The sequence below is a fragment of the Capra hircus genome, chromosome 9, assembly GCF_001704415.2.
Source record: "Capra hircus breed San Clemente chromosome 9, ASM170441v1, whole genome shotgun sequence".
Taxonomy (NCBI): Eukaryota; Metazoa; Chordata; class Mammalia; order Artiodactyla; family Bovidae; genus Capra; species Capra hircus.
The window spans coordinates 76,511,530-76,536,561 of NC_030816.1; the positions used below are offsets into that span (position 1 = coordinate 76,511,530).

The 25,032-nt window shown below is 39.1% G+C and overlaps 1 protein-coding gene across 13 annotated transcripts in view; it reads right to left on the reverse strand.

The window, feature by feature from the left end:
* Positions 1 to 25,032, reverse strand: part of SYNE1 (spectrin repeat containing nuclear envelope protein 1) — a 492,337-nt gene that overhangs the window by 113,628 nt on the left and 353,677 nt on the right. For all 13 annotated transcript variants that reach the window (XM_018053370.1, XM_018053378.1, XM_018053374.1 and 10 more), the window contains 11 exons: positions 20,468 to 20,569; positions 14,807 to 14,926; positions 13,065 to 13,265; positions 10,847 to 11,020; positions 9,842 to 9,973; positions 9,058 to 9,254; positions 8,237 to 8,369; positions 7,669 to 7,851; positions 5,893 to 6,042; positions 4,560 to 4,736; positions 3,964 to 4,119 (listed from right to left, as the gene is read on the reverse strand). In XM_018053370.1, coding sequence (XP_017908859.1) covers positions 3,964 to 4,119; positions 4,560 to 4,736; positions 5,893 to 6,042; positions 7,669 to 7,851; positions 8,237 to 8,369; positions 9,058 to 9,254; positions 9,842 to 9,973; positions 10,847 to 11,020; positions 13,065 to 13,265; positions 14,807 to 14,926; positions 20,468 to 20,569 — 1,725 coding nt within the window. The remainder of the gene's footprint in view (positions 1 to 3,963; positions 4,120 to 4,559; positions 4,737 to 5,892; positions 6,043 to 7,668; positions 7,852 to 8,236; positions 8,370 to 9,057; positions 9,255 to 9,841; positions 9,974 to 10,846; positions 11,021 to 13,064; positions 13,266 to 14,806; positions 14,927 to 20,467; positions 20,570 to 25,032) is intronic.

The window sequence follows — 25,032 nt, forward strand, 5'->3', positions numbered from 1 at the left end:
CAGGAAGACCCTCTGGAGAAGGAAATGGCAACCCAGTATTCTTGCCTGCAAAGTTTCATGAACAGAGGAGCCTGGTGGGCTATAGTCCATGGGTTCATAAGAATCAGACACAACTTAGTGACTAAACCATCTCCACCACCACCATGAAATGTTCTAAAAAGAAAATGAGATGCTGATAGAGAGGTCATACTTAACCATAATCCTAACTCATATTTAAAATTCATTAGAAAATTTTGAAAGCACCTTGAGCCAGGTTGAGACTGCTATCAACATTTTATGGATGAACAAGTGAGAGATTTAAGTCATACAACCTGTCTCAGGTCACAGAAAGGCCAGAAGTGGAATTAGAACCCAAGACTTTTGAGCCTACTGACTCCCAGCCCAGTGCTGAAGGCGGGTCATTGGACAGGAGTCATGGAGAAGGCATAAACCTATGTTGGGGTGATGTGAGCAGCTGTAGTATACGGAGACCTGGTTATATGATCATATTCAGAAGTACATCCCCAGAACTAGGTATGCAGATGTGTAGGCCTTGGGGCTCAGAATGAAGAAAACTGAAAAATATTTGAAGCTTGGATAATGTCTCCATTCTGTGAAAAAGATTTCCACCTCCCTGTCATGATCCACACATGGATCAGTCTTGGGTGGTGGTATGGGTACGGGTAGGGTAACGTCCTGGTCTCTGTTACTTTAAATGTGCCCCTTTAGTTTTTGTTTCTGTGTGGTCCAATCTTTTCATCACTCTGTGTGTGTGTGTGTGTGTGTGTGTGTGTGTGTGTGTGTGCCCAGTTGCTAAGTCATGTCCAGCTCTTTGCAAACTCAGGATGGACTGTAGCCCACCAGGCTCCCCTGTCCATGGAATTTTTCAGGCAAGAATACTAGAGTAGGTTGCCATGCCCTCCTCCAGGGGATATTCCTGACTCAGGAATTGAAACTAAGTCTCCTATGTCTCCTGCCCTGGCAGGTGGATTCTTTAGCACTGTGCCACCTGGGAAGCCCTCGACCTTATGTACAAAATAGGAATAATAATACACTTGGCTCACCTCAAAGAGATAACATTGGATAAATATATCTATGAAATCCTTTTTAAGCTGTTAAAAACTAGGCAAATGTAAGAGTATTATTTTATTTAGCCATTTGGTAATTTGCCTTGCTTCAGTGCAAATTTATTTATTTTTCTCTCCTTAATTATTAGGAAGCTATTTTTGTCTTGATGTATTAATTAGAAGTTCTTGCAGTCAGTAGCCTAAAGAGATAATTTTTGTTTTTAATAACTGGTCTTTTATTTACAATTTATAATTTTGCCAGTCTGTTGACAGCTTTGATAATTAACCTGAGAATGAACATAATGATTAATAGGGTTACAGGTCCTATATACAGTGAAGAAAACATAATCAACTTTACTATTTAAGGATTTTTTTTTTCTCTACTTCTCTAAAGGATTATGTAACCAAATAATCCTTCCAACATGTCTTTAGTATTATTCTAAAATTCAACCACTAGAATTAACCTTATTCTCATTTATCCATAGATGTTAGCGCTTTAAGTGAGCAATATTAAATAAATGATCCATTGCTTAGAAACACATCTCAAAAGTGTCCTGCACATTTATGTTGGCATAAAAGCACAACCCAGGAGAGAAACAGGAATGAAATATATATTTTGTGCAAAACAAAGGTATGTTTTCATTTCTCTCCAATAATAATTAAAAGATGACTCTGTTTCTGATCAATGAAGGGAAAAGCCAAAACTAACATTTTTTGCAATAATAAATCATTCTTAACTTGGGCTAATTCAGAAATATCAGTTTTTAGGTTGGTTTGAGTTCATAAATTACTCCTGGAAAAGTAAAAAAATATCCAAGACCTTTTAAACAAAATAAAGCTTGAATCCAGTGACCATTGTAAGTATGCTGGCTTGAATTCTATACTTTGGTCCAGAGGAAAAATTTCTCAAGAATAACAATAAATTTTCACCAATGTTTGCGGTGCTGTTAGTGGAACTTGCCAGTTAGGCTACTGTGATTTATCTGTGATACCCCAAAATAAATGTGGGCTACTTTAATTCTGTTTTTTTTAAAATGACTTTTCATTTGAAATCACGAATTGGCATTGGGGTGAAGTCCTTTCAACCACACATGAAGCTTTCTTTCTGACACTGCCTGGTGTGACCCTCTGGGAGACTAAAATTTGGGTCGGAAAAGGAGTAAGACTTGGTCAAGTTTCTGCTATATTTTCCATCTAGCAATCTCTCTCTCTCTCTGTTAAACAGAAGACATTACATAAAAAGAAAATGGAAAATGGCAGAAGAAAAGTACATTAAGGAGAACAAAAAATAGCAAGCAAGAAAAAAATAAATGAGGAGAAGGGAAGAAGGAAAAACAAAGGACAAGGAAAGCTAACCTATAATTTCAGTCTTTCCATAGTCAAGTTTCTTACAACAAGGTCATAAGGAAGCACTCATCTTTCTCATGTTCATTCTGAAATTATGTTTTAATTTTAATAAAAATACCTGAATTGAGGAAGTCATCCTTCAAAGTAAAATTCTGAAATTCTGGCTTACTTGTACATGTTAGAATTGATAGCCTAAGTTAAAAACACTACTGGACCCTGGAAAATTGGAAAGGCAATGAGACTAGCTAATGCATGTTTTTGGTCTTCCATCTTTTACACAACCATCTTATTTTGCAGGGAGAGGGGTTTGGGGGGTGTGTGGGGGCATGCCACAAGGCATGTGTGACTTTAGTTCCTTGCCCAGGGATGGAACCAGTCAGTGTCCCCGGCAGTGGAATTGCTGAATCACCAGATAGTCCCTATACACCCATCTTATGGTGTGAAGTTTTTTCAAACTATTTCTCTGTATGATAGTTTCCTTTGCCATTTTCATGCACCCTCAAAATTGTACTTCATTAGCTTGTCAGCCCAGTACAAAAGCCTGTGCTCTTTTCTGAACCAAAAGGCTTTGATTGAGAGCTTAAATATATCTCTTTACATATACCCCCCTGAAGAAAAAACATAGTTTCAAGGGAAGATCATTAGGAAAGGCCTTTCTTTTTGAAAGCTGAAATAGAAAAACAGATTCGAAGGAACATTTCTGTAGAATTGCTTCACAGTTTAGTCTTCAACTATCCTTAGGAAATACTATAGAGAACCATCACAGCTAATCTGTAACACATAAATTACTGAATTATTTTTTTAATTACAGCATTAACTGTAATAGCTTATATTTCTTTCATATAAACAAGAACCCCTAAGGAAATATTAAGGAGTCCCAAGTCACTGGAAAACATTTAGTTAGCCCACTCCACCTGAACCAACATCCTTATCACTAACTGCGGAATAAGCAGGCGCTGTCTGGTCTTTCTGATGGGACACAGTAGTGGGGGCAACACTGTCCCCTGGGAAGCACTGGCTCACTGGAGTTGAGCCAGAATTCAATCAAGCCTCTAATGCTGACTTCCATTTATACAGGAAAGACAGGTGAGAGAAGCGCTTGTTAAGGAAGCGTGTGTGTGCGTGTTCAGGCGCTTCAGTCCTACCCGATACTCTTTCTGGCCCCAAGGACCGTAGCCTCCCTGCTCCTTTGTCCATGGAATTTCCCAAGCAAGACAACTGGAGTGGGTTGCCACTTCCCACTCCAGGGGATCTTTCCGACCCAGAGATCAAATCCGAGTCTCTTGTGTCTTCTGCCTTGGCAGGTGGATGCTTTGCCATTGTGCTACCTGGGAAGCCCGAATGATCAGTATGGGGGGTTAGAACCATTCTCTATTCATAAATTCAAATTTATAAAAAAAAGGTGGAAAAAAACCTACTAGGTGGAAAAACATTATAATTCATGTAATCAGAGAAATTTGTTACCAAATGCAGCATTTTTTAATATGTAACTCTCAATTGTCATGACTTGCAAATTTGGCATATGACATCAAACTGTGAAGGGTGCTTGTCCGCCACTCAGACAAGTTACCTGACAGTCTTTCATCGCGTTCTGAACTGAAGCCTGGTCTCCAATGCGATGCTGTTGTTTCAGTCTCTCTTCCTGGGTTTCAAACCATGTTTTCAGACATTGTACGTTATTTTCATACTCTGACCAAGATTCCAATAAGCCTTCCAACAACTGAATCTGAACAAACATAACAAAATTTGCAATTTTGTTTTAGAATCCAATTATTGGCAGATCACTATTTCCTTCAGATTAAGAATTCTTAAAAAAAAACAGCCCATTGTATCTATGATTAAGAATGAATGTTAAAGACTGTAAATCAATGACTATTATTGGTAAACAAGTAAATAACTTAAGTCAACTTTGAAGCAAAGGAAAAAGATATTAAGACCTTAAATAAAGGAAAACAATATGAAATATTCAAAGAGAAGAGGGTACAGAGACAAAATAATGAACAAAGCTGAAGAACAGTTAAAATGAAAACCTCCAGGATCTATCCCTTCAGAAGCAGTCCTATGCCCAGTGGACCCATACTACTTTGCGGAATGAGTTTTCTCTACCGAGTATACCTGTTCTTGGAATTTTCATGAAACATGGACAACAAGGAATGCTTGGCTCACCTTCTCAGTGACCAGACCCTGCAGGATTTGCCAGCTTTTATTCATTGCTCCAAGTCGCTCAGCAAAATCAGTCTTGTCGCTGCGTTTACTTTCCACATCCTGACTGCTGATCTGTAGCACAGACTGGTTCACAAAATCAACAGTCAGCTGCTTACAGTTAATGTCAATCTGAAAACCCTGAAAAGGGAGAGGAGAAAATAAGAAAATAAGGTTATATGTATACATTTCTTATATGATTTTATACATATCAGCTTCCTTGATAGCTCAGTTGGTAAAGAATCCACCTGCAATGCAAGAGACCTTGGTTCAATTCCTGGGTTGGGAAGATCTGCTGGAGAAGGAATAGGCTACTTATTTCAGTATTCTTGGGCTTCCCTTGTGGCTCAGCTGGTAAAGACTCCACCTGCAATGGGGGAGACCTGGGTTTGATCCCTGGGTTGGGAAGATCCCCTGGAGAAGGAAAAGGCTACCCACTCCAGTATTCTGGCTGAGAATTCCATGGACCATATAGCCCATGTGGTTGCAAAGAGTTGGACACGACTTTTACTTTTTAATATTTTACCAGGAGTTGGAAAGCCTTAAGCAAGCTTAAGATGAATATTATCACTTCCATGATTTTAGTCCAAATGGCACAGTCTGTATATATTAATATAATCTATTATTTTCAGAAATTGAATATATATGTAAATATGCAACATATGAATATACTGAATATAAATTGATTTAATACATTTTGAATGTATAAATATATCGAATTTAAATTTGTGAAAATTTGAACATATAGATATATTGAGTATAAATATGTGTGTGTGTGTTAGTTGCTCAGTGGTGTCTGACTTTTTGTGACCCCATGGACTGTAGCCCACCAGGCTTCTCTGTCCATGGAATTCTCCAGGTGAAAATACTGGAGTGGGTTGCCATGTCCTTCTCTAAAGGATATTCCCAATCCAGGGATTGAACCCAGGTCTCCTATATTGCAGACAGATTCTTTACCATCTAGGCCATCAGGGAAAACTTGAGTATAAATATATATATTTTTTAGGAAGAGTACATAGAATTGGACAAACTACATAATCCCACTATATAATATAAATAAATTATAGTATTTATTTTTATGACTTATTAAAATGACACAAAATCTTATTCAAAATTTTGTCCTAATACTGGACAATGCTCCTATGCCTATAACGAGGGAGGCAGTCTTCTTACTATCAGAAAACTCTCTGGTCACTATATTTCAGACCTGATTTCTATAACTTGAGTTTTTGAGTTTCTTCCAATAAAGCAGTCTTAAAACACAAAAAGCCAGAAACAAACAAGAATGTTTAATTACCTTATATTTCTGAAGGTACTCATGAATTGTCTTGTAACCGATGGAATTTTTAATATTCTCTTCATCCTTTTGAATAACACTTTCCATAAGAGAAATCCAAGTCATGACTTCAGAAATGGCGTGGCGAGAAGGCAGTTTATCCATTTGGAGCTGCTCATGTCAGAGATAGAACAAGTCACAGTGTTAAAATTCAAACTGATTTCTGTTAACTTAAAATTCTATTAATTCCTACTAAAGTACCAACAGAATAACACTTCTTAATGAAATTTTTGGCTATTAACCTCGTTAGAAGCTGGAAATTAAACATCAGGCAAACACTGAACAGTAATCGTCCTCATGTTCACTTGACATCGAATACTATAAACATTGTATTAACACTACCCAATTAATCAAAACACCAGCAAGAAGAAAATATTATTCTTATTTTATAGCTAGTTTTATGAGTATTAAAAAACGTAACTACAAAACATTCAACAGATGTATTTTATTAATTATCTTGTAAAATCTCTGTGTATTACGACTCAGGAATGTTCAAATAAGGAAGAAAAATACCACCACACGACAAACTATCATTTTCTAGATTTTTGGCACTCTGATATTTGTTCCGAAGAGTATAGCCAATTTCCTCCATCTTTCACTAAAATATACTTAGAATCCTGAATCTTCCTTAACATATCAAACATTTATGCAAATACTTAGAAGGATTGGGGGGACAAAAGCAATCATTCAAAATATTTATGGACTTCTAGGTAGTGCAGAAAGATATAGAAGTCAATGTGAGATGTTTCCTGCCCTCTAGAAATGTTCAGCCGCTGATTAGGAGGGGTGAGACGTTTATATGAAACACGCCTTTTACACAGTGATGAATGTCAAAGAGAGATACAGATAAAATAGCTGGGAAGTCAGTACTAAGAAGCCTATTTCCAGATAAGGAAACTGCTTACTTTTCCTTACTCTATTTGTTGCATGTCAGCTCTGTTGTGGGTAAGATTATAGGTCTATTACATATACTATTGGGCTTCCCTTCTGGCTCAGCTGGTAAACAATCTGCCTGCAATGAGGGAGACCTGGGTTCAACCCCTGAAGAAGGGAACAGCTATCCACTCCAGTATTCTGGCCTGGAGAATTCCATGGACTGTATAGTCCACGGGGTCGCAAAGAGTCAGACACAACTGAGTGACTTTCACTTTCACATATACTATTATTAAATCTTCATAACTACTTACTTTTTGAGAGAGGCATGGTCACACTCATTTTATTTATGAGAAAACAAATAATTTAAACATGGACAGACAAGGATTCTAACACACACAATAAAGAAGGCATTGGAAGACAGGGAATTTGTAGATTGGGCATTTGTAGAAATATTCACTCTTTTCTTAAGACAGGGAATTTGTAGATTGGGCATTTGTAGAATCATTCACTCTTTTCTTTTTTGGGGGCATGGGGCACATTGATTTACAATGTTGTGTTACCTTCTACTGAAAAGGAGAGTGAGTCAGTTATACAGATAACACATTCACTCTTTTTTAGATTCTTTCCATATAGGTCATTACAGAATATTGAGTGAGGGTCCCTGTGCTATACCATAGGTTCTTTTTGGTTATCTATTTTATGTCTAGCAATATTAATATGCAATATAAGGGAAGACATAAAAGACAGGGTGTCCAAGACATAGCTGATTTAAATTTGTGAGCAAAAGCAGATAAATGTACTTTTCCATCTAATACCATTTACATCAGTTATGAACAATTAAACTGATGATTATTTCTGTACCTGGTGAAGCTTTTCCTGTACAGCTGGAATATTTGTCAGCAGGTCATTCCACTGGCCATCAATGTGGGACAGCTCAGAACGCAAGGCAGCTGTGTCCACTTTCTTTAATCGAAGAAGCTGATTTCCAGTGCTCAGAACAGACGATTTTAGTGTGGACTTGGCATCTACCTCTTTGGAAAACTCCTAGAAGAAGTACCAACAGTCAAATCAGGATTAAGTAGCCAGACCTTACATTTACAGAAAGAGACTAACTTATTACATAAAGTTTTTTCTTTCCATCTTGAAGGGGAGTGGCGATATTAAGCGCTCTGAGGAAAATAAAAGCAAGAGGCCCTTGCCCTGAATGAAAGCCAACCTCCCTTAGACACTACTCTAAAGAGGCAATGTGGAGGCTTAGTATTTTGCAGAATGATTGAACACACAGAGTTAACAACGACAAATTCTCTATAGCTTGACTTACTACTATATCCACTGATAGCTGATCTTTTTACTGGTGCTAAGTCAGGTTTTACCTAAAGGCTTGAAAACAGTTAAAACCGAATCAAATGCTTTAGATTCTTAAGCTTACCAGAAAACCATTCAGGTGATCACGGACCATTTCCAGTTCTTGTGGGACTGTCACAGATTGCTGAGTCCAAAATTCTAGCCTGTCTTTTGCAGACTGTAACCAGTGGATTAGATCTGCAGATTCACTTTGATATCTGTAAGGATAATAATAAACCTATTAAGTAAACATCCAATCCCAACTTTATGCTAACCTATGTTGTTCGCCAATGCTAATTTTAAAAGGAGACAGGTCAGGATTTGGGAGAATCATGCCCTGGGCGGACACTCTCAAATTCTTAATATCCATACCTTAAGAGGGTCAGTCTCTCTGTGTTTCAGTATTCCCATGTCTAAGCTGAAAATTAAAAAAGTATCTTTCTCCTACTCCTTCACATTGAGGCTACCTACTGAGAAAATATTAGATGATTGTTAAAGTTCTTAGACATAAAGGTGGCATAAAAACAAGGATTTCGTTATATAAAATCAACCTTCCACCTCTCTTGATTACCTTCTATTGCCCTCAAGGAAAACTCAAATCTTTTCAAAACACACTCTCTCTTCTTTCTCTCCTTCTAAGATTTACTGTGACCACCCATGTGCATTGATAGGCAAGGGAGATGACAGCTCAAAGGTTAGATGTATTGCATAATGCCTGCCTCCCTCACCCTTTTTTTAAGTACATGTTTATACAATTACACAAGAATCCAATTGGAAGCTTTGTGTTTGGCTTTCTTTTCCAAACTCTGTGGTATGTTCCTTGAGGGACCACATCTTTTTCAACTCAGAGGCTCAACAGCCTTATAAACACTGCAGCAGTAATTTAAAAATTTGCCCAAGTATTACCTGGTCCAGTGTTTCAATATTGTTTCCAGTCTGTGAAGTTCCTTAGACACTTTGTTGGTATCATTTAACCAGTGTTCTCCAAGTTGATTTAGCTGGCTTTCCAGATCTGGGCAGCTAACAGATATCAGAAGTCGTTTTCCATCATCTATTACCTGATATAATTTGGGCTGGTATTCATTAAGGCTGGATTTCAAATGCTAAAATGATCAAAAATACTGGGTCAAAGTTCAGATAATGTAATCTTTCACCCTTAAGATTATAATTTCTCTATAATGTTCCCCTTACCCCTTAGTCAGATTTTAACTATTTACACTGAAGTTTCTACTTCATGTTTCTATATCTAAGTATATAACTTTGGGGGTACTTAAAACTATTCACGTATCATTATTTTAAGAATATTGTGACACCAACAAAAAAATACAAAGTAATGCTTGGTGGAGGCTGAATTTTCAAAAAGAGCTCTCTCTCATTAAAAATAAGAAAAAAATTGGGGGGGAGGGCTTTTTGATGCTCTATCATAAAACAACCATCTGTAATTATTTCAAGACAGTGAGACTTCAGCATAACAAGTGGAAACACTTGCTGAAGGCTGCATTTTCAAAAGGGGCTCTCATTTAAAAAAAGAAAAAGATCTTTTTATGTTCTATTATGAAACAAACACTGAAAATAAAAGTACTTAACAAAATATTGGATTCAAAGTTTGAGTAGATCTGTTAAAACCATGCGAAAGCTTCAAAAAGCGATGTGGCAACTTCTTATACCATGCCGTCATCTGGATGCTGACCTGGTAGAGTGCGATCCGGTCGATAAGCCTGTCTTCGCTCTCCTCCACCAAACCCACACTTGGGGTGCTGCTCTCCACCACCTCCAGCTGCCGGCTAAGCTCCCAGTGCTCCTTCTCCAGTTGGGACCATGTCTAGAAACACGACATCAGTGTGTGAGCTGAAGACCCTCATTAAGGAACAGCATCCTTTCTGTGTGCATACATGCACCTGATGGAGTCCTTCAAAGACACGTCTGAGGTGCCTGCGTTGGGGCTTTGCTCTGGGAAGCAAAAGATGGCTTTGAAGGAAGTCATCAGAAAGTCACCCTGCAAAGCACCACGCATGGCTCTCACACCTGCAGCTAAGCAGCTGTAAGACCTGGGCAAATTACTGCACGTCTCTGAACCTCACTTTCAACATTAAAAGAAATGGTGACGATACTAACAGTCTTGTCCATTGTGAGGCTTAAATAGAATAATATATGCAGCACGTCTGAATACAGTGGGCATCTGAAATGCACGGTTTCATCCTTCCCCGCAGTGAGGATAAACGAATGACTTGAGTGAAAGGAACAGGCTTGTTAACTTCCCAGAGTAAGTGAACTAAATACTTCACATTTGCAGATAAAAAACTGACACAGACAGTTAAGAAATATGAATATACAGTATAGACAGTCTATTAAGAAGAAATTTAAAATCACTTATTCTAAAATTATTTTTTTATTTAAAATTGGAAAAAAAAATTTTTTAATCATGTGAAGTCTTCTTCAATAATTTATATCAAAGGCAAGTCTATCAAGAGTGTAAATATCACTGTGCCCATTCTGGAATCAGTCTTCTTCTGACTGAACTTACAGAAAGGCATAGCCTTTACCTAAATGTAAACAGGAAACACTAGGGACACACACCACATGTGATGCCCAGTCTGTGATGTCTCCAGGTCATAAGAGACAAATCGCAGGAATGAATATGTCTCGCCTGCCAGGTCTGCCGAGCAGCTGGAGTGTGCTGAAGGGGAGGTCTCACCTCGAGGATGTATTCCAGCTCCACACCCCTCTTGTGAGCCCCTTTGAGCACGGCGGAAGCCTGCGCCATCAGGTCCGTGTGGAACTGAGTTTCCCGTGGGACTGCAAAGCTGATGATCTTTCTGAAGAGGGTTTCGGTCAAGATCATGTGAGATTCCAGACCCTGAAAGTATTCCTGCAATTTTTCAGATAGAAAGGGGTCAGCAACTCATGCGTTTACTACCTAATGATAAAAACCACTTCAAACCTGGAAGCTGCTGGAGCTCAGCCAATCCCTGGGAAACAGTGGTCCTCCCCTGCTGGCCTCCACTCACCCAGGCACCCACAGCCTTGTTCAGGGATTGGGGAGCTCTAGTCTCCTGATTGGGCTCTTCTGGCCCCTCACTGAAAGCTCACAATGGTGAGCTGCAGGTACTCTGGCCCCCAAACAGAACCCATCACACATGAGCAGCTGCTAAAAAACTCATCCACCCTCTCAGCTCCTAATCCCTGCACCACCTGGGTGGACACTCACTTCTGCCACCACACCGACCAGCCTCCCTTGGCCCTGGGACACATCAGCGCCTATCCCTCACCTTCAGCCTCTGCTCATGCTCTGCTTCCTGCAATGCCCATCCCTGACAATGTCACGACTTTCCTTCCTCCAGGGTGGGGCTGGAGCTCTGTTCCTTTGAATTCTCAGAGCATTTGTTGTACTTCATACTCAATGCCAAGCTTAACTGGACACACATTGATTGGCATCAATATATTTAAATTTCCCTCATAAAATGCCTACACACAGTAGAACTATAGGCCTTGCACAGCCCTACAAATGCATTTCAAAATGTTACTTTCTATACGGAAATGTCCCCAGAGGATGTGTGCTAAGTTACTTCAATTGTGTCCGACTATTTGTGACCCTATGGACTGTAGCCCACCAGGCTCCTCTGTCCATCAGATTCTCCAAGCAAGAATACTGGAGTGGATTTCCATGCCCTCCTCCAGGGGATCTTCCAGACCCAGGGATCAAACTCACATATTTTATGTCTCCTGTATTGGCAGGCGGGTTCTTTACAAGTACCACCTGGGAAGCTCCCCCAGAGGACTATCCCATTTCCTGTTCCCAGCACCAAGGATGGAACTACGACTGGGAATTGACAACATCAGCTAATACTGAGTGTGTACTATGTGCTGGTCAATATAAACACTCCAGTGAGTAACTTGTTGAATCCTTATCACAGCCCTAAGAGGGAGGTAGGTTTAATTTCCCATTTTCAGACTCTGAGCCACTCACGCAAAGCTCTCCCTCAGAAAATGGTCTGGTCAAGAGGAACTAGAACCATTATTTTTAACGGACAGTTATGATATCATAGAATCTCCAAGTTGGAAGAGAACCTGGAGGTCACTTAGCCCAACATTCGCAGAAAGCTGATACTTGTTTCACAACTCCATCTCCCCCGACAGCCTTGGACGGACTTCTGGCCAGGAGGGCTATCAGTTCAATGGCAGCCTATCCTTTTAGAGTTCTTCATCTATTGAGCTTTATTTCTTTGTTATTTATACTCATTGATCCCAATTTCCCCTCTGGAATAACTCAGGATGATATTTTATTGCTATGGTCAAAGATTTGAGAAAAACCAGCTGTTGACTTTAAAGCACTGTTTTCAAAGCCAAATGATAAGACTTTAATAAATCACAAAGTTTTGGACAAAAACCTCTGGGAAAAATAGCACGAAGTATAGTTCTCTGCCCCTACCCCAAAACCCAAATCTACCTTTATAAGCTACCAAAGAGCTACAGAAAGGTAGAATGTCAACCATCTATAATCCAAGGGAATTTTAAAAGTTTCCCTATGAGAAATTTGCACTGTCTGGGAAGCTGAGTCTTTGAAGTGGCAAAACCTTTATTTTTGCAATGTTACTAATAATGCAATTTGTGTTTCTGAATTAAACAGGCATTCCGTGGACAGAGGAGCCTGACAGTCTATGGTCCATGAGGTCGCAAAGTGTTGGGCATGACAGTACACACACATACTAAGTGTGTGCTTAGTATGAAGGGAACAGGGTCTACCTGAGGTTGGTTATCGTACATACTGGTGGAACAATCTCAGGTCTACCAAGTTTGGTTATGTAGTAAAAGCATTTGTTGTGCCCAGGAGGAAACTCATGAGGACTATGGCAACCAGAAGAACACATATTTAAGGACATTTTCTGTTTTGTTTTGTTTTTTAAATATATAACCTTATGTTTATCAAGTAGTTGTTGGATTTCCTCTTTGGAAGACACGATAATTTTCTGGTCTCCTGCCGTCTTTTCTCGTCCTGTTTCCAGTAGGTCGGCCAGATCCTGCAAGGCTCTTTCATACTGACTCTTGAGGGCAAGATTTTGGTTCAGCCCACTCCGCCGGGAGCCAATAGTCATCAAGAGTTCATCATACATGTCCTAAGAAACAGATAAAACTCATGTTCAATTCAAACTCACTCTACACGGGGTACGTCTGACACCTGTCCTCACAGAATGTCAATAATTGATGGAGGTTTAAAATGCTGAAAAGCTATTCTTGCAGCTAAGGGACATGTCATGGAGAACGCAGTTCTAATTTTTATCATGCTCTCAAATTTTCTAATTTTGAAGTAACTGAACAGAGCATCCTTAACATTGGGTCTGCTTAAGTAATAATCAGATCTGAGACTATTCCTTAAATAAAGAGCTCCAGAAACAGCAGTTTCAAGTGAGCAGAAAGACTTTAAAACTTAAAAAGGCAATGTTTTCTGGTGGGTTTTTTTGCCAAATGTGGTGGAGTAAATAAATAACTATTTAACTGGAAAGACATTTTAGCAGACGATGATACACCAAAAACAAAATTTATTTGAGCCATATGGACCTGATTAATGTATCATATTAAGGTTGAGTAGGCCAAAATGGCTCAATCTGGAAAAGTTCAACTTTAATGCCTATTTACAGCTATGACGCTTGACTCTTACACCTGACATTTGAGTACTGTCGGAAAACTATCTCAAAAGGACAGAGTGGGGGCCGTGGGCTCATCACATTATGAAATCTTAGATAATGGAATGAGACAGTTGAAATAAAAATGTTCTTTTAAAATAAGAGGTATTTTATTTTCTCAGAAGAATTTGTGACCCTATATTGGACTCAACAGTGCAGAAAAAACTAATACACGCACATTTTTTTCTTAATATAAATTATCTGTGTTATCAGATGCTACACTTCATTGGCTTTGCTATCTCATTATCTTCCTACCAATCTGATACCAGCTATCTGCCTAGGTGCCAGATTTAAAAACACCAATTCAAAGTGTTATTCTCTTCTCCTGGAAGATGCTAGGGAAGTCGGTTTGGATTTCAGCTACCTTCTAGCTTAATTTTTTGTTGTTCTGGAATTGAAACAATGTCTCTTTTCCATTCAACCATGTATGAAATGTAAACTACAATTTTGAACACTTGAGAAAATACACTTTCTAAAAGGTATCAGCTTAAGTATTTTTTCCTTAAAAACTTTTTTTTGGCTGTGGTACAATATAGGGTTTTCTAGGTATCTAATAAGATTGCCAATTGGTAAATTTTCTGGCGTAGAAAGCAATAGGCCACAAATAAATTATACCATAATGCTTAACCATCAAAATAATAATAACACACACAAAAAAAATCTTAGAAGCATAAGACTACAAAAAAAATACAAGAAAAGACCTAAAGATTTGACACAAAGTTCTCCAACAAATAGCCCACACAGACTACCTTTCAGTCAATCTCAAAATGTGTCCATTTATTTTATTGTACTAAATATTAATATGATAAATGTTTTAGAAAATGTTCTAAGAGTTACTTGGGAAAAAATTAGGGCCTAAATGACATGAATTTTACAGAAAACCTGATAAAAATGGAGAATATAATTTTTATTTTTTCTTGACTTCCAATTAGGATGTATCATTGAAGATGAATGCCATTAGTAGAAAACTGTACCTGGAGTTTGGAGAGTTCTTGCATGGACGGCTGCTCAATCTGCAACTTGTCAGCACGCCTTTTTAACTCAATGATTCCCGCATCTAATTCCTTTAGCCCATCTTCAGCCTGCTGTATTGCCTATGGAGGATTTATGACTCGTCATTAAAACTCCCATAAACAATTTCCCATGCATAATATGATTATCGTGGCTTCTTACCTGTTCCTCCCTTCTCCACCTAAAACATTTTCCATGCAACAATAAAACAATGTTCCTCTATTATCTAGAAAAGGGAAGAAGGCCCTTTAGTATACTACAGATCAGATGTTTTAAAGGTAAGGAGGTTGGAAAGGTTTAATGTGGAGGGTTGGGAGAACAATGGCTTCCTTGAACAAATAAGAGAAATGGTGAATAGCAACCTGAAAAAGAAGCATGATTTTAAGACAAAGTTAGAAAAGGGCATTTGCCTAAGATGTTCTAGGGGATCACATTCTGCTTTTCTGAAATGCAGTTTTGAGCATCTCTGGAGAGAGATTCAGTGAGGAAAGGGGAAAGTACATTACAGCATGGTCAGGGAGAGCGTCCTCATTATAGGGCAGAAGGACAGGCAACAAAGCATGAAGGTGACCGCTAGAGCTGAGCCTTGTCTTCCCAGAGTGAGGTCTACTGAAGCAGGACAAGACCTCAACCTGGCCTTCAAGGAGCTTCCAGTCTGCTTAGGAAGCTGGAGTAAAGAGAAGAAAATGAAACAAGGCTGAACACAGTTAGGTACTAAACTTGCTTCTGCTCCTCCCTGTGAGAGGACTTGGGAGCAGGCAGTGAATTCTGGAACAGTCAGAGAAGGCTTTTGGAAGACAAGCAACCTCAGCTGCCTTTGAAGGAGGAAAAGAATACGGACTCCAGATGGCAGATAAAACACATGTGTCCTATTTTCTATCTCCTGGGTCACCAATATTTTGTTTGCTTGTTTTCTGGTGTGTTTTCCCCCAATAAATCTACAAGAGCAGGGAAAAAGGAAAGAAGATGATACCAACAAAAGTTTGCAAGCTGAAAATCAGAAGGATACACGGGAATTGACTTAGGGAATCTGAGAAAGCTGAATTCTAAGATGGCAGGGGTTCTTCATCACCAGATTAAAGCAAAAGGAATCTCAGGAACTTTGGGAAATGCAGGATGAGCACTAACTATAATTCGAGGGTTGGTGGAAAGATGCTTGAAGACTACTCAGATTCTCAGACCCTCTTCCTCACTGTACATTGGATCTTTCCATCTTCTGAAGAAGGTATTGGATTGCTCAAAAAGTTTGTTCAGGTATTTCCATTACAATGCACTTTTTGGCCAACCCAATAAGACAGATAGTCTCTGGACCGAGGGGCACCAGGCGCTTGAGTCCTTGACTGCAAGGGGATAAAGTGACCAAATGCCCAATGATTGCTGAATGTGGATCTCCTGCATCTTCTAGAGTGCTGAAGCCTTGTCTCTATTTTCCAGACAGAAGAGGGTAGGTGGGAGAAAACGAAAAGATCCGAAAAAAACTGAGACAAGGATTCTCCACCAAATGGCCCACATAGATCATCCTTCAATAAATCTCAAAATTGTCAAGCACCATCTATTCGTGAAGCTCCCATTCAGCTGATTACTCCCTCATCCTAAATGTGAAGAGACAGCATGTCCACGTATCCTAGAAAAGCCTCTTACATGAAAGATAGAAACTAAAATAAGCAAACAAATAAAAGCAACCTTGAGGGAAATAGATTACGCAGGAAAAACGAACAAAAACAAAAGCCTTGAAGTCTCCCAAAATATCTTCAACTCCAAAATCATTAATTTACCTAGAGAGATTACAGAAGGCAATGCATCGATTTAAAAAAGAATAAGACACTACTACCAAAGAACACATCACTTGGAGAACCAAAAAGAGCTCTAGGAAGATTAAACGCATGAGAGTAGAACCGAAAAAGTCAATAGAAAATTTTGGAGCCGAAACCGAGAAAGTCTCCCGAAAGCAGAACAAAAAAACAAAGAGAAACGTCCCTTTATAAGAAAGTTAGATGACTGGAGCAGAACATCCAACATCTGCCTAAAAGGAGTTTGAGAAAGGGAGACAGATAAAACAGAAGGATGCAAAATATTTCAATACTCTCATAAAATGTTTCAGAATGGAAGGACGAAGTTGCCACATCAAAAGAGCCCACTGGGTTCTCAGCCCAGAGGATAAAACAGACTCTCTCCAAGGCATGTCATCATGAAATTTCAGAACACTGAGACCTTTGGGATTCAGAACAATTTTACATTCCTCAAGCCAACATTGGAAGCTAGGAAACAATACAGGAGAAGCCTCAAAACTCTATAAAAAGAGTCCACCAAGAATTCTATAAAGAGCCAAGGTATGAATAGAATGTGAGTGCAGTAATAGAACACTTGGAGACATGGAAAATATTGAAAAATACATCTAGCATGCATCCGTTCTTAGCAAGGATGTACACTGATAAAACAAGGAAGCAAGACAATAGGGAGGAAGACGTGGTGTGGACTCAGGGAAGACAAGAGCCAACAGCAGGGAGAGGTGAAGGGGGTCCTCAGAACGCCAGTAAAAGGGCAATCCCAGGAGACAGCTGAGCACCAGGGTTCTGACACAGGTCTGCTCTAGGTCAGAATGACATGACTTAGAACACGAACATATCCCCTCGCCTTCTGCCACTGTTACCTCCTCAACCCAAGGAGGGTAGGAATGGAATTAGAAATAACTGAGTAATTTTTTATCTTTGAAATTTACACTGGTTATGTTGGCCAACAGTGTTACTTGTAATGATACCTATCCTAAATTTCACATTAGAAATTCAAAGCAAAGCATTCTTTGGACTGCTCAATTTTTTTTTTTTTTTTTTTTTTACAATCAGATAACATTGCAAGCCAAAACATAAAAATTAAGGTCCTTTCAAGTAGGAGATATGACATGAAAGAATTATTTTTCAATTTGGGAAAAATGAGGGATCTTTTTTTTTAAAAAAAGGTGAAATTAAGGTAAAGAAAGATACATATTCAGATGTAATTTTGTAACTTATTTTAAATGGTTAAAGAGAAAAAGAGAGATCTCCTTCTATAGAGAAATATTTGGGGTGACTTCTATGGTATGTATTTATGATAGTATGATCACAATTAACACTTTTACTAACTATTGACAGATATAACCAATATAAATTCAAAAGATAAAAATATATTTCTTGATTATTTAGTTGAACAAATGGTGATTTCTATTTCAGGGGATTTCTTAGGGCCTACCCATAGAACCATTATCAGTCTGCTGAAATTAAGGTATGCCATTCTATTAAAACACATGTTTTCATAATGACTTAGCTTGTGAAATGGGATATTCTTTGTAGCATCCTTGCCATTTCTTGTCTCTTCCCTGTTTTCACTGCCACTATGACAGTTTGAATTCTTATTCCTTCTCCTCAGAGTAGCTATGAGAGGCCTCAGGATGGATACCCTGCTTTCTGACCCTGGAGTTGCCATGCCAACCACTTAGAAGCAGAAGATGACACTACCACTCATCCTCACCCTATAAACACCCCAAGTGACTTTCCGCTGCCAGTGGTCTCTGAGGTGAGTGTAGTACTCAGAAATGAATAAGAAGGTCTATGAGACAGAAACACTATGTCTTTCATTTATATTCAACCACATGCATTTTAAATGATCATTTGCATGTATACTTTATGACGCAGTACCCACTTACAATTTATAAATAAGTAAGCATACATACATTGTGGTATGTGCCTATTGTTTTAACCAATGAAGCATGAAATCAATAAAGCTGACCACTCATTCATGGAACAAGCCCCAATTCTCTGACATTCGATAGACTCCACAGGTTGCCTCAAATTTTCTCTTCCCATCCTTACTTCCCCTCAGTCACTTTGGTTCATTGTTCAGTTCAGTTCAGTCACTCAGTCGTGTCTGACTCTTTGCGACCCCATGAATCGCAGCATGCCAGGCCTCCCTGTCCAGCACCAACTCCCGGAGTTCACTCAGGCTCACGTCCATTGAGTCAGTGATGCCATCCAGCCATCTCATCCTCGGTCGTCCCCTTCTCCTCCTGCCCCCAATCCCTCCCAGCATCAGAGTCTTTTCCAATGAGTCAACTCTTCGCATGAGGTGGCCAAAGTACTGGAGTTTCAGCTTTAGCATCATTCCTTCCAAAGAAATCCCAGCACTGATCTCCTTCAGAATGGACTGGTTGGATCTCCTTGCAGTCCAAGGGACTCTCAAAAGTCTTCTCCAACACCACAGTTCAAAAGCATCAATTCTTTGGCACTCAGCCTTCTTCACAGTCCAACTCTCATATCCATACATGACCACTGGAAAAACCATACCCTGACTAGACGGACCTTAGTCGGCAAAGTAATATCTCTGCTTTTGAATATGCTATCTAGATTGGTCATAACTTTTCTTCCAAGGAGTAAATGTCTTTTAATTTCATGGCTGCAGTCACCATCTGCAGTGATTTTGGAGCCCCAAAACATAAAGTCTGATACTGTTTCCACTGTTTGCCTATCTATTTCCCATGAAGTGATGGGACCAGGTGCCATGATCTTCGTTTTCTGAATGTTGAGCTTTAAGCCAACTTTTTCACTCTCCTCTTTCACTTTCATCAAGAGGCTTTTTAGTTCCTCTTCACTTTCTGCCATAAGGGTGGTGTCATCTGCATATCTGAGGTGACTGATATTTCTCCCAGCAATCTTGATTCCAGCTTGTGTTTCTTCCAGTCCAGCGTTTCTCATGATGTACTCTGCATATAAGTTAAAGAAGCAGGGTGACAATCTACAGCCTTGACGTACTCCTTTTCCTATTTGGAACCAGTCTGTTGTTCCATGTCCAGTTCTAACTGTTGCTTCCTGACCTGCATACAGGTTTCTCAAGAGGCAGGTCAGGTGGCTTGGTATTCCCATCTCTTTCAGAATTTTCCACAGTTTCTTGTGATCCACACAGTCAAAGGCTTTGGTATAGTCAATAAAGCAGAAATAGATGTTTTTCTGGAACTCTCTTGCTTTTTCCATGATCCAGCGGATGTTGGCAATTTGATCTCTGGTTCCTCTGCCTTTTCTAAAACCAGCTTGAACATCAGGCAGTTCACGGTTTAATCGCGGTACATTGTTAAGTCAGCCAAACAGGATTACTTGCTTTTCTCCCAAAGTGTCCTGAATGATACAACATTTATGCCTCTGTTCTTCTGCTCTTTGCTAGAATATCTTTCTTCCCAATCTCTGTGTGTCCAGACTTCTAAGACCAGTTCGAATTTCCCATGACAAAATTTCTCCCTGATCCTACGGCTGGCTGGAGGTAATCTACCCATCTTCTAAACATCCACAGTGCTTCATCTGTACCACTACCAGGATGGTCGGACTGCCTGTCAAATGTCATTGAGGTTCACGTCTAATCTCACACGCCTTCAGGTCAGCATCTGTCACTGACACCTTTTCCTCTCACATTTCCTGGTCACACAGAAGTAAGTGGCAGAGTCAGTGTAATCTGATGTAGACCTGGCACTTAAAAACAACGCAGATGACAAACAAAAAATGCTACAGTAAGTCATCATATTCCATCGGCTATGTGGAATTTCATAGTAAACCAGATACACTCATTGTGCTTGCTCTTATGGAAAAAGCCGCAGCCGTAAATACCTCTATTTGCTCTGCCACAGGTTGTTCAAACATTTTCGCCAGCTTCTGCAGAATGATGTATTTGTGGTCAGCCAGTGATGTAACGAGCACCTTCAGATCATTCTAAGGAGGAAAGCAACAGGAAGACTTAATATGAGTAATGGGAAACTTAAAATGGTTATAAATATAACACACATTCTCAGAAATAATATATAGCTGTAGGAATTGACTTGTCTCCAGAAGAAACAATGTTATCTTATGGGAAGATAAAAGGAACTGGTAACAATTTATACAAGTGCTAAAACTGACTTTTGAAGAATTTTACAAAGCATTTCCAACTCAACACAGATGAAGGAGACAAAGTTTACAAACAAAAAGCAATACTGGTCACTTTAATCTTGTTATTTCTGCAATAAATGAGCACATTTAAACAGAAACATGGCAGTAGAAGTGCTGCACTAAAGACTTCTACATGTAGATGTTTCCTTGTTTGGGGGAAAAATATTATTCTGAAGAATAATTATGATCCCTTTTTTCTTTTTTCCTCTCCTTCCCTCTCTGCCCTCACTTCCTTCTTCCTCCTATTTTCAAAGAATTTGCACAAGCCTATTAAAAGCCATCCAAAAGTTTAGAAAATATGCATTATTTACAGTGGCCAAAGGCATATGAAAAGACAACACAAAAAGCTCTTAGCTAAGCCTATTCATAAACATTACTCATTTAAATGTCCAAATATGCTTATCTTGAGCTAACTTTGTACGGAAAGGAGGTAACTATCAGAATTTTGATACTCAGTTCTAAAAGGAATAATAAACTGGAACAAAATATGAATTATAAATTTTTACATTTTTCTCCTGAAATATCAACAAATATGCTCTATTTTTTATTACTTAAAAATGTCTCTGATGGTCTGGTTGCTCATCATTGTGTGAAGTTCAGCTCATCGCATTTTCTTCGCTGGGAACTGATCACATGTACATATATGTCACCAAGATGCAAAAATTCTGTCTCAGGAGAATGATAATCACACCAAGGAAGAAAGTCTTTAAGGATACATGGAAGCATTATAATACAAAATGCAAGGCTAAAGCAAATTAGTAGATGAATTATGCAGTTAAAAAAAGAAAAGAAAAGTAAAGAAACAGCACTGAGCATGAGATTTAGAGAATAGCTATACTATCCTAAGAGGCAATAATTGTCCCAAAGTGAAAGTCGCTCAGTGTCTGACTCTTCGCAACCCCATGGACAATACAGCCCATGGAATTCTCCAGGCCAGAATACTGCAGTGGGTAGCCTTTCCCTTCTCCAGGGGATATTCCCAACCCAGGAATTGAACCCAGGTTTCCCGCATTGCAGGCAGACTCTTTACCAGCTGAGTCACAAGGGAAGCCCAAGAATACTGAAGTGGGTAGCATATCCCTTCTCCAACGGATCTTCCTGACCCAGGAATTGAACAGGGGTCTCATGCATTGAAGGCAGATGAGCTATCAGGGAAGCCCAAACCAACACTCAAACCTATCTGCAAGCCTAGCTGCAGACTAAATGAGAAACTGTAACAACGGAACTGAAGAATGTTGCCAGAAACAAGGGTTCTGCTTATGAGTTATGCTAATGCTTGTGTCATTCAGCTGCGTTGAGGGCCAGGTCACGTGGGCCGTTAGAACCAAGACACAGTTATCTGTTTACATGCACAAGAAGAGATGTTCTCATTCACTTGAACAGATTCAAAAGAAATCAAGTTCCTGTTATCTACATGCATTTAGAAAAACATTAGTTCAGTTACTCTAAATGAGAAGATAAGTACAAATAACATGAGTTAAGAAATGAAGAGGGTGTGTGTATTATCTGTACATCAATTTCACATTTTTAAGAACATATTTTCTATCTTTCTAACATATTCTCCTCCAGGTAAGAAAGAAGAAAGTTCACATTTTCAGAAGCTGTAATAATTACTAGAAGAGATTAGCCAAGAAGACAGTAAAGCAGAGAACAGGACTGATTTAAAAGCTACTAATAAAAGTAACTTTTATTTTATCTTATTTATTTATTTTTTGGCCATGCTATGTGGTATGTGGGATGTTAGTTCCCTGAACCCATGCCTGCTACATTGGGAGTCTGGAGTCTTGTTCACTAGACCACCAAGGAAGTCTCTAAATAAAGGACTTTGGGAGAAGGAAGTAGGAACCCACTCCAGTATTCTTGCCTGGGGGATGCTACAGACAAAGGAGCCTGGAGGGCTACAGGTGATGGTGTCGCAAAGAGTCAGACATGAATTAGTGACTCATCAACAACAAACTGTCCGGATAGAATAATTTGATCATAAGCATATTCTATTTAAGATTTGAAAAATAATTTGTGTTATAATACAAAATAATTATTTACAAAAATAAAAGACTTTAAGAGGTGCTTATAGCCACATGGATGTACATATTTTATTAAAAATAAAAATCCAAAGGCTTTAACCATTTCTTAATACCACACTTGTAATGTGTGTTCAGTTGCTCAGTCACGTTCGACTCTTTGTGGCCGCATGGACTATATAGCTTGCAAGTCTCCTCTTTCCATGGAATTTTCCAGACAAGAATACTGAAATAGGTTGCCATTTCCTATGCCAAGGAATATTCCTGACCCAAGGATCAAACCCAGTCTCCTGCCTCTCCTGCATTGGTAGGGGGATTCTTTACCACGGAGCCACCTGGGAAGCCCTACAATTGTGATACAGCAGGTAATTAAGGCATCTATATATACTACACATTTAATAGACATCACAATTGTTTTCCTACAGTAACTAGAATTACTTGGAGAGCATGAAAAGGCAGGCTTCTAGCTGTTTAAGAAACAGGTCCAAAGAAAGTCTCGAATTTTAAAATCATTTCTGCTGCCCTGATCATTTAATAAGAAATTCTTTCATTTTTTCCCTTTTTAAATAACTTGAAATATTCAATTACAAAAGTGTCCAGAAAATGTATCTTGGCTGAAGTCTATGAAAAAGCTTTTAAAATATAGAAGAGGTGATAAATAACTTGTGATTACTTGTAGATAACATATATCTACATAACACCTACCCATTCTTCCAGACAGGTATAAGGTAATATTAGCAGTCTTGCAAAAGCTAATGCTCAAAAGTTAACTGGAAAATCAAGGCTACAGCTCCAATAAGCACTGAACAGTGATAGTGCATCAGGAGCTCAGTGCAAAGTAAAATAAAATGACCTGTGACTGGTCTTTTGGCTTCCCATGTGGCTCAATGGTAAAGAATCTGCCTGCCAATTAAGGGGACGTGGGCTAGATCCTCAAATTGGGAAGATCCTCTGGAGAAGGAAACAGCAACCCACTCCATTATTCTTGCCTGGAAAATTCCATGGACTGACGAGCTATAGTCCATGGGGTCTCAGAGTTAGACATGACTTAGCAGATATGCATGCACGCACAACTTGACTTTTAATTATATTAACATTGGAAGTCTTTCTCCCAATTAAATTAGAGCACAAACATTTTGAAATGCCAGTGTTTGTTTGTGAGCTGGCCACCAACAAGTAGAAACTTGCTGGCAGAAGAAAAATAGAGAATGTGATTGAAACAGAATGTCAAGATGGCTTGTTTTTCTCTTGGTCCTCTACCCAAAATAAGCTCCAGAGTATTCACACTTAGTTCATCTTTTACTCTGTCTGTGATTACCAAAGACACAGTGAATGCAATTTGAAAAAGGGAAACATGTGCCCTAGGGATATCCCCATTTGCACTTTTAACCCACCTCAGTCATGGCCAATAGACTAGAAAGTTGTTAAAACTCAGTGTGTTCTTTTATGCAAGAGGAATTTTAGAGTAATGAAACAAGTTTCTATAAGTTGCATACCAGTTTCGCTGATTTTAGACATACACTGTACACACGTACATGCAATCAGATCTTGCATTCAAGACAGAGTACTCAAATAATCAATGCCAGGTTTTCAGATTCCAAGGGAAATGCTGTTTCCTCTCTGTGTACTATACAACACAAGGGATACAGATGCAATGATCCAATGTAGGTCATTTTTCTAAGCCACAGATTTGAGACTATTCACCTGAGTATCTTCATTCTTCCTGACAGGGTTGCCCCAGCAGTGGTCCTGCCAGCAACTCAGTCCTGCCCAATGGTCAAGAGCACTGCTCCCACATGTCCTCACTGTTGGCCAGTGCCCACCCCCCTCCCCTTCCCCGCTGCAACCCCATGTCAGAGTCCCTGGAGTTCCTCAGTTGTCCCCCTTTCCCATGTTCCCCAGATCCAAACCATCAACAAGTGCTCCCCTACTGATCCTGCCTTCCAAATATACCTTGACTAGGTTTTCTTTTCTCCATCTCTGTTGCCATCACCCTAACAATATAAAATACACAAATAATCTCTGAGTCAAATCCTGGCTTTAGTTCTCGATGGTTAGATAAACTTGCAGAAATATTTAACTTTTTCATTGGTTTCAGATCCTGTATCTAGTATCATAAGTACTACTATTAACAGCAACACATTAAAAGAAAAACATGCTGAGTATTTACTATGTTTCAGATACTTTGCAAAGTATTTGACACATTTTAACTCATTTTATCCACAC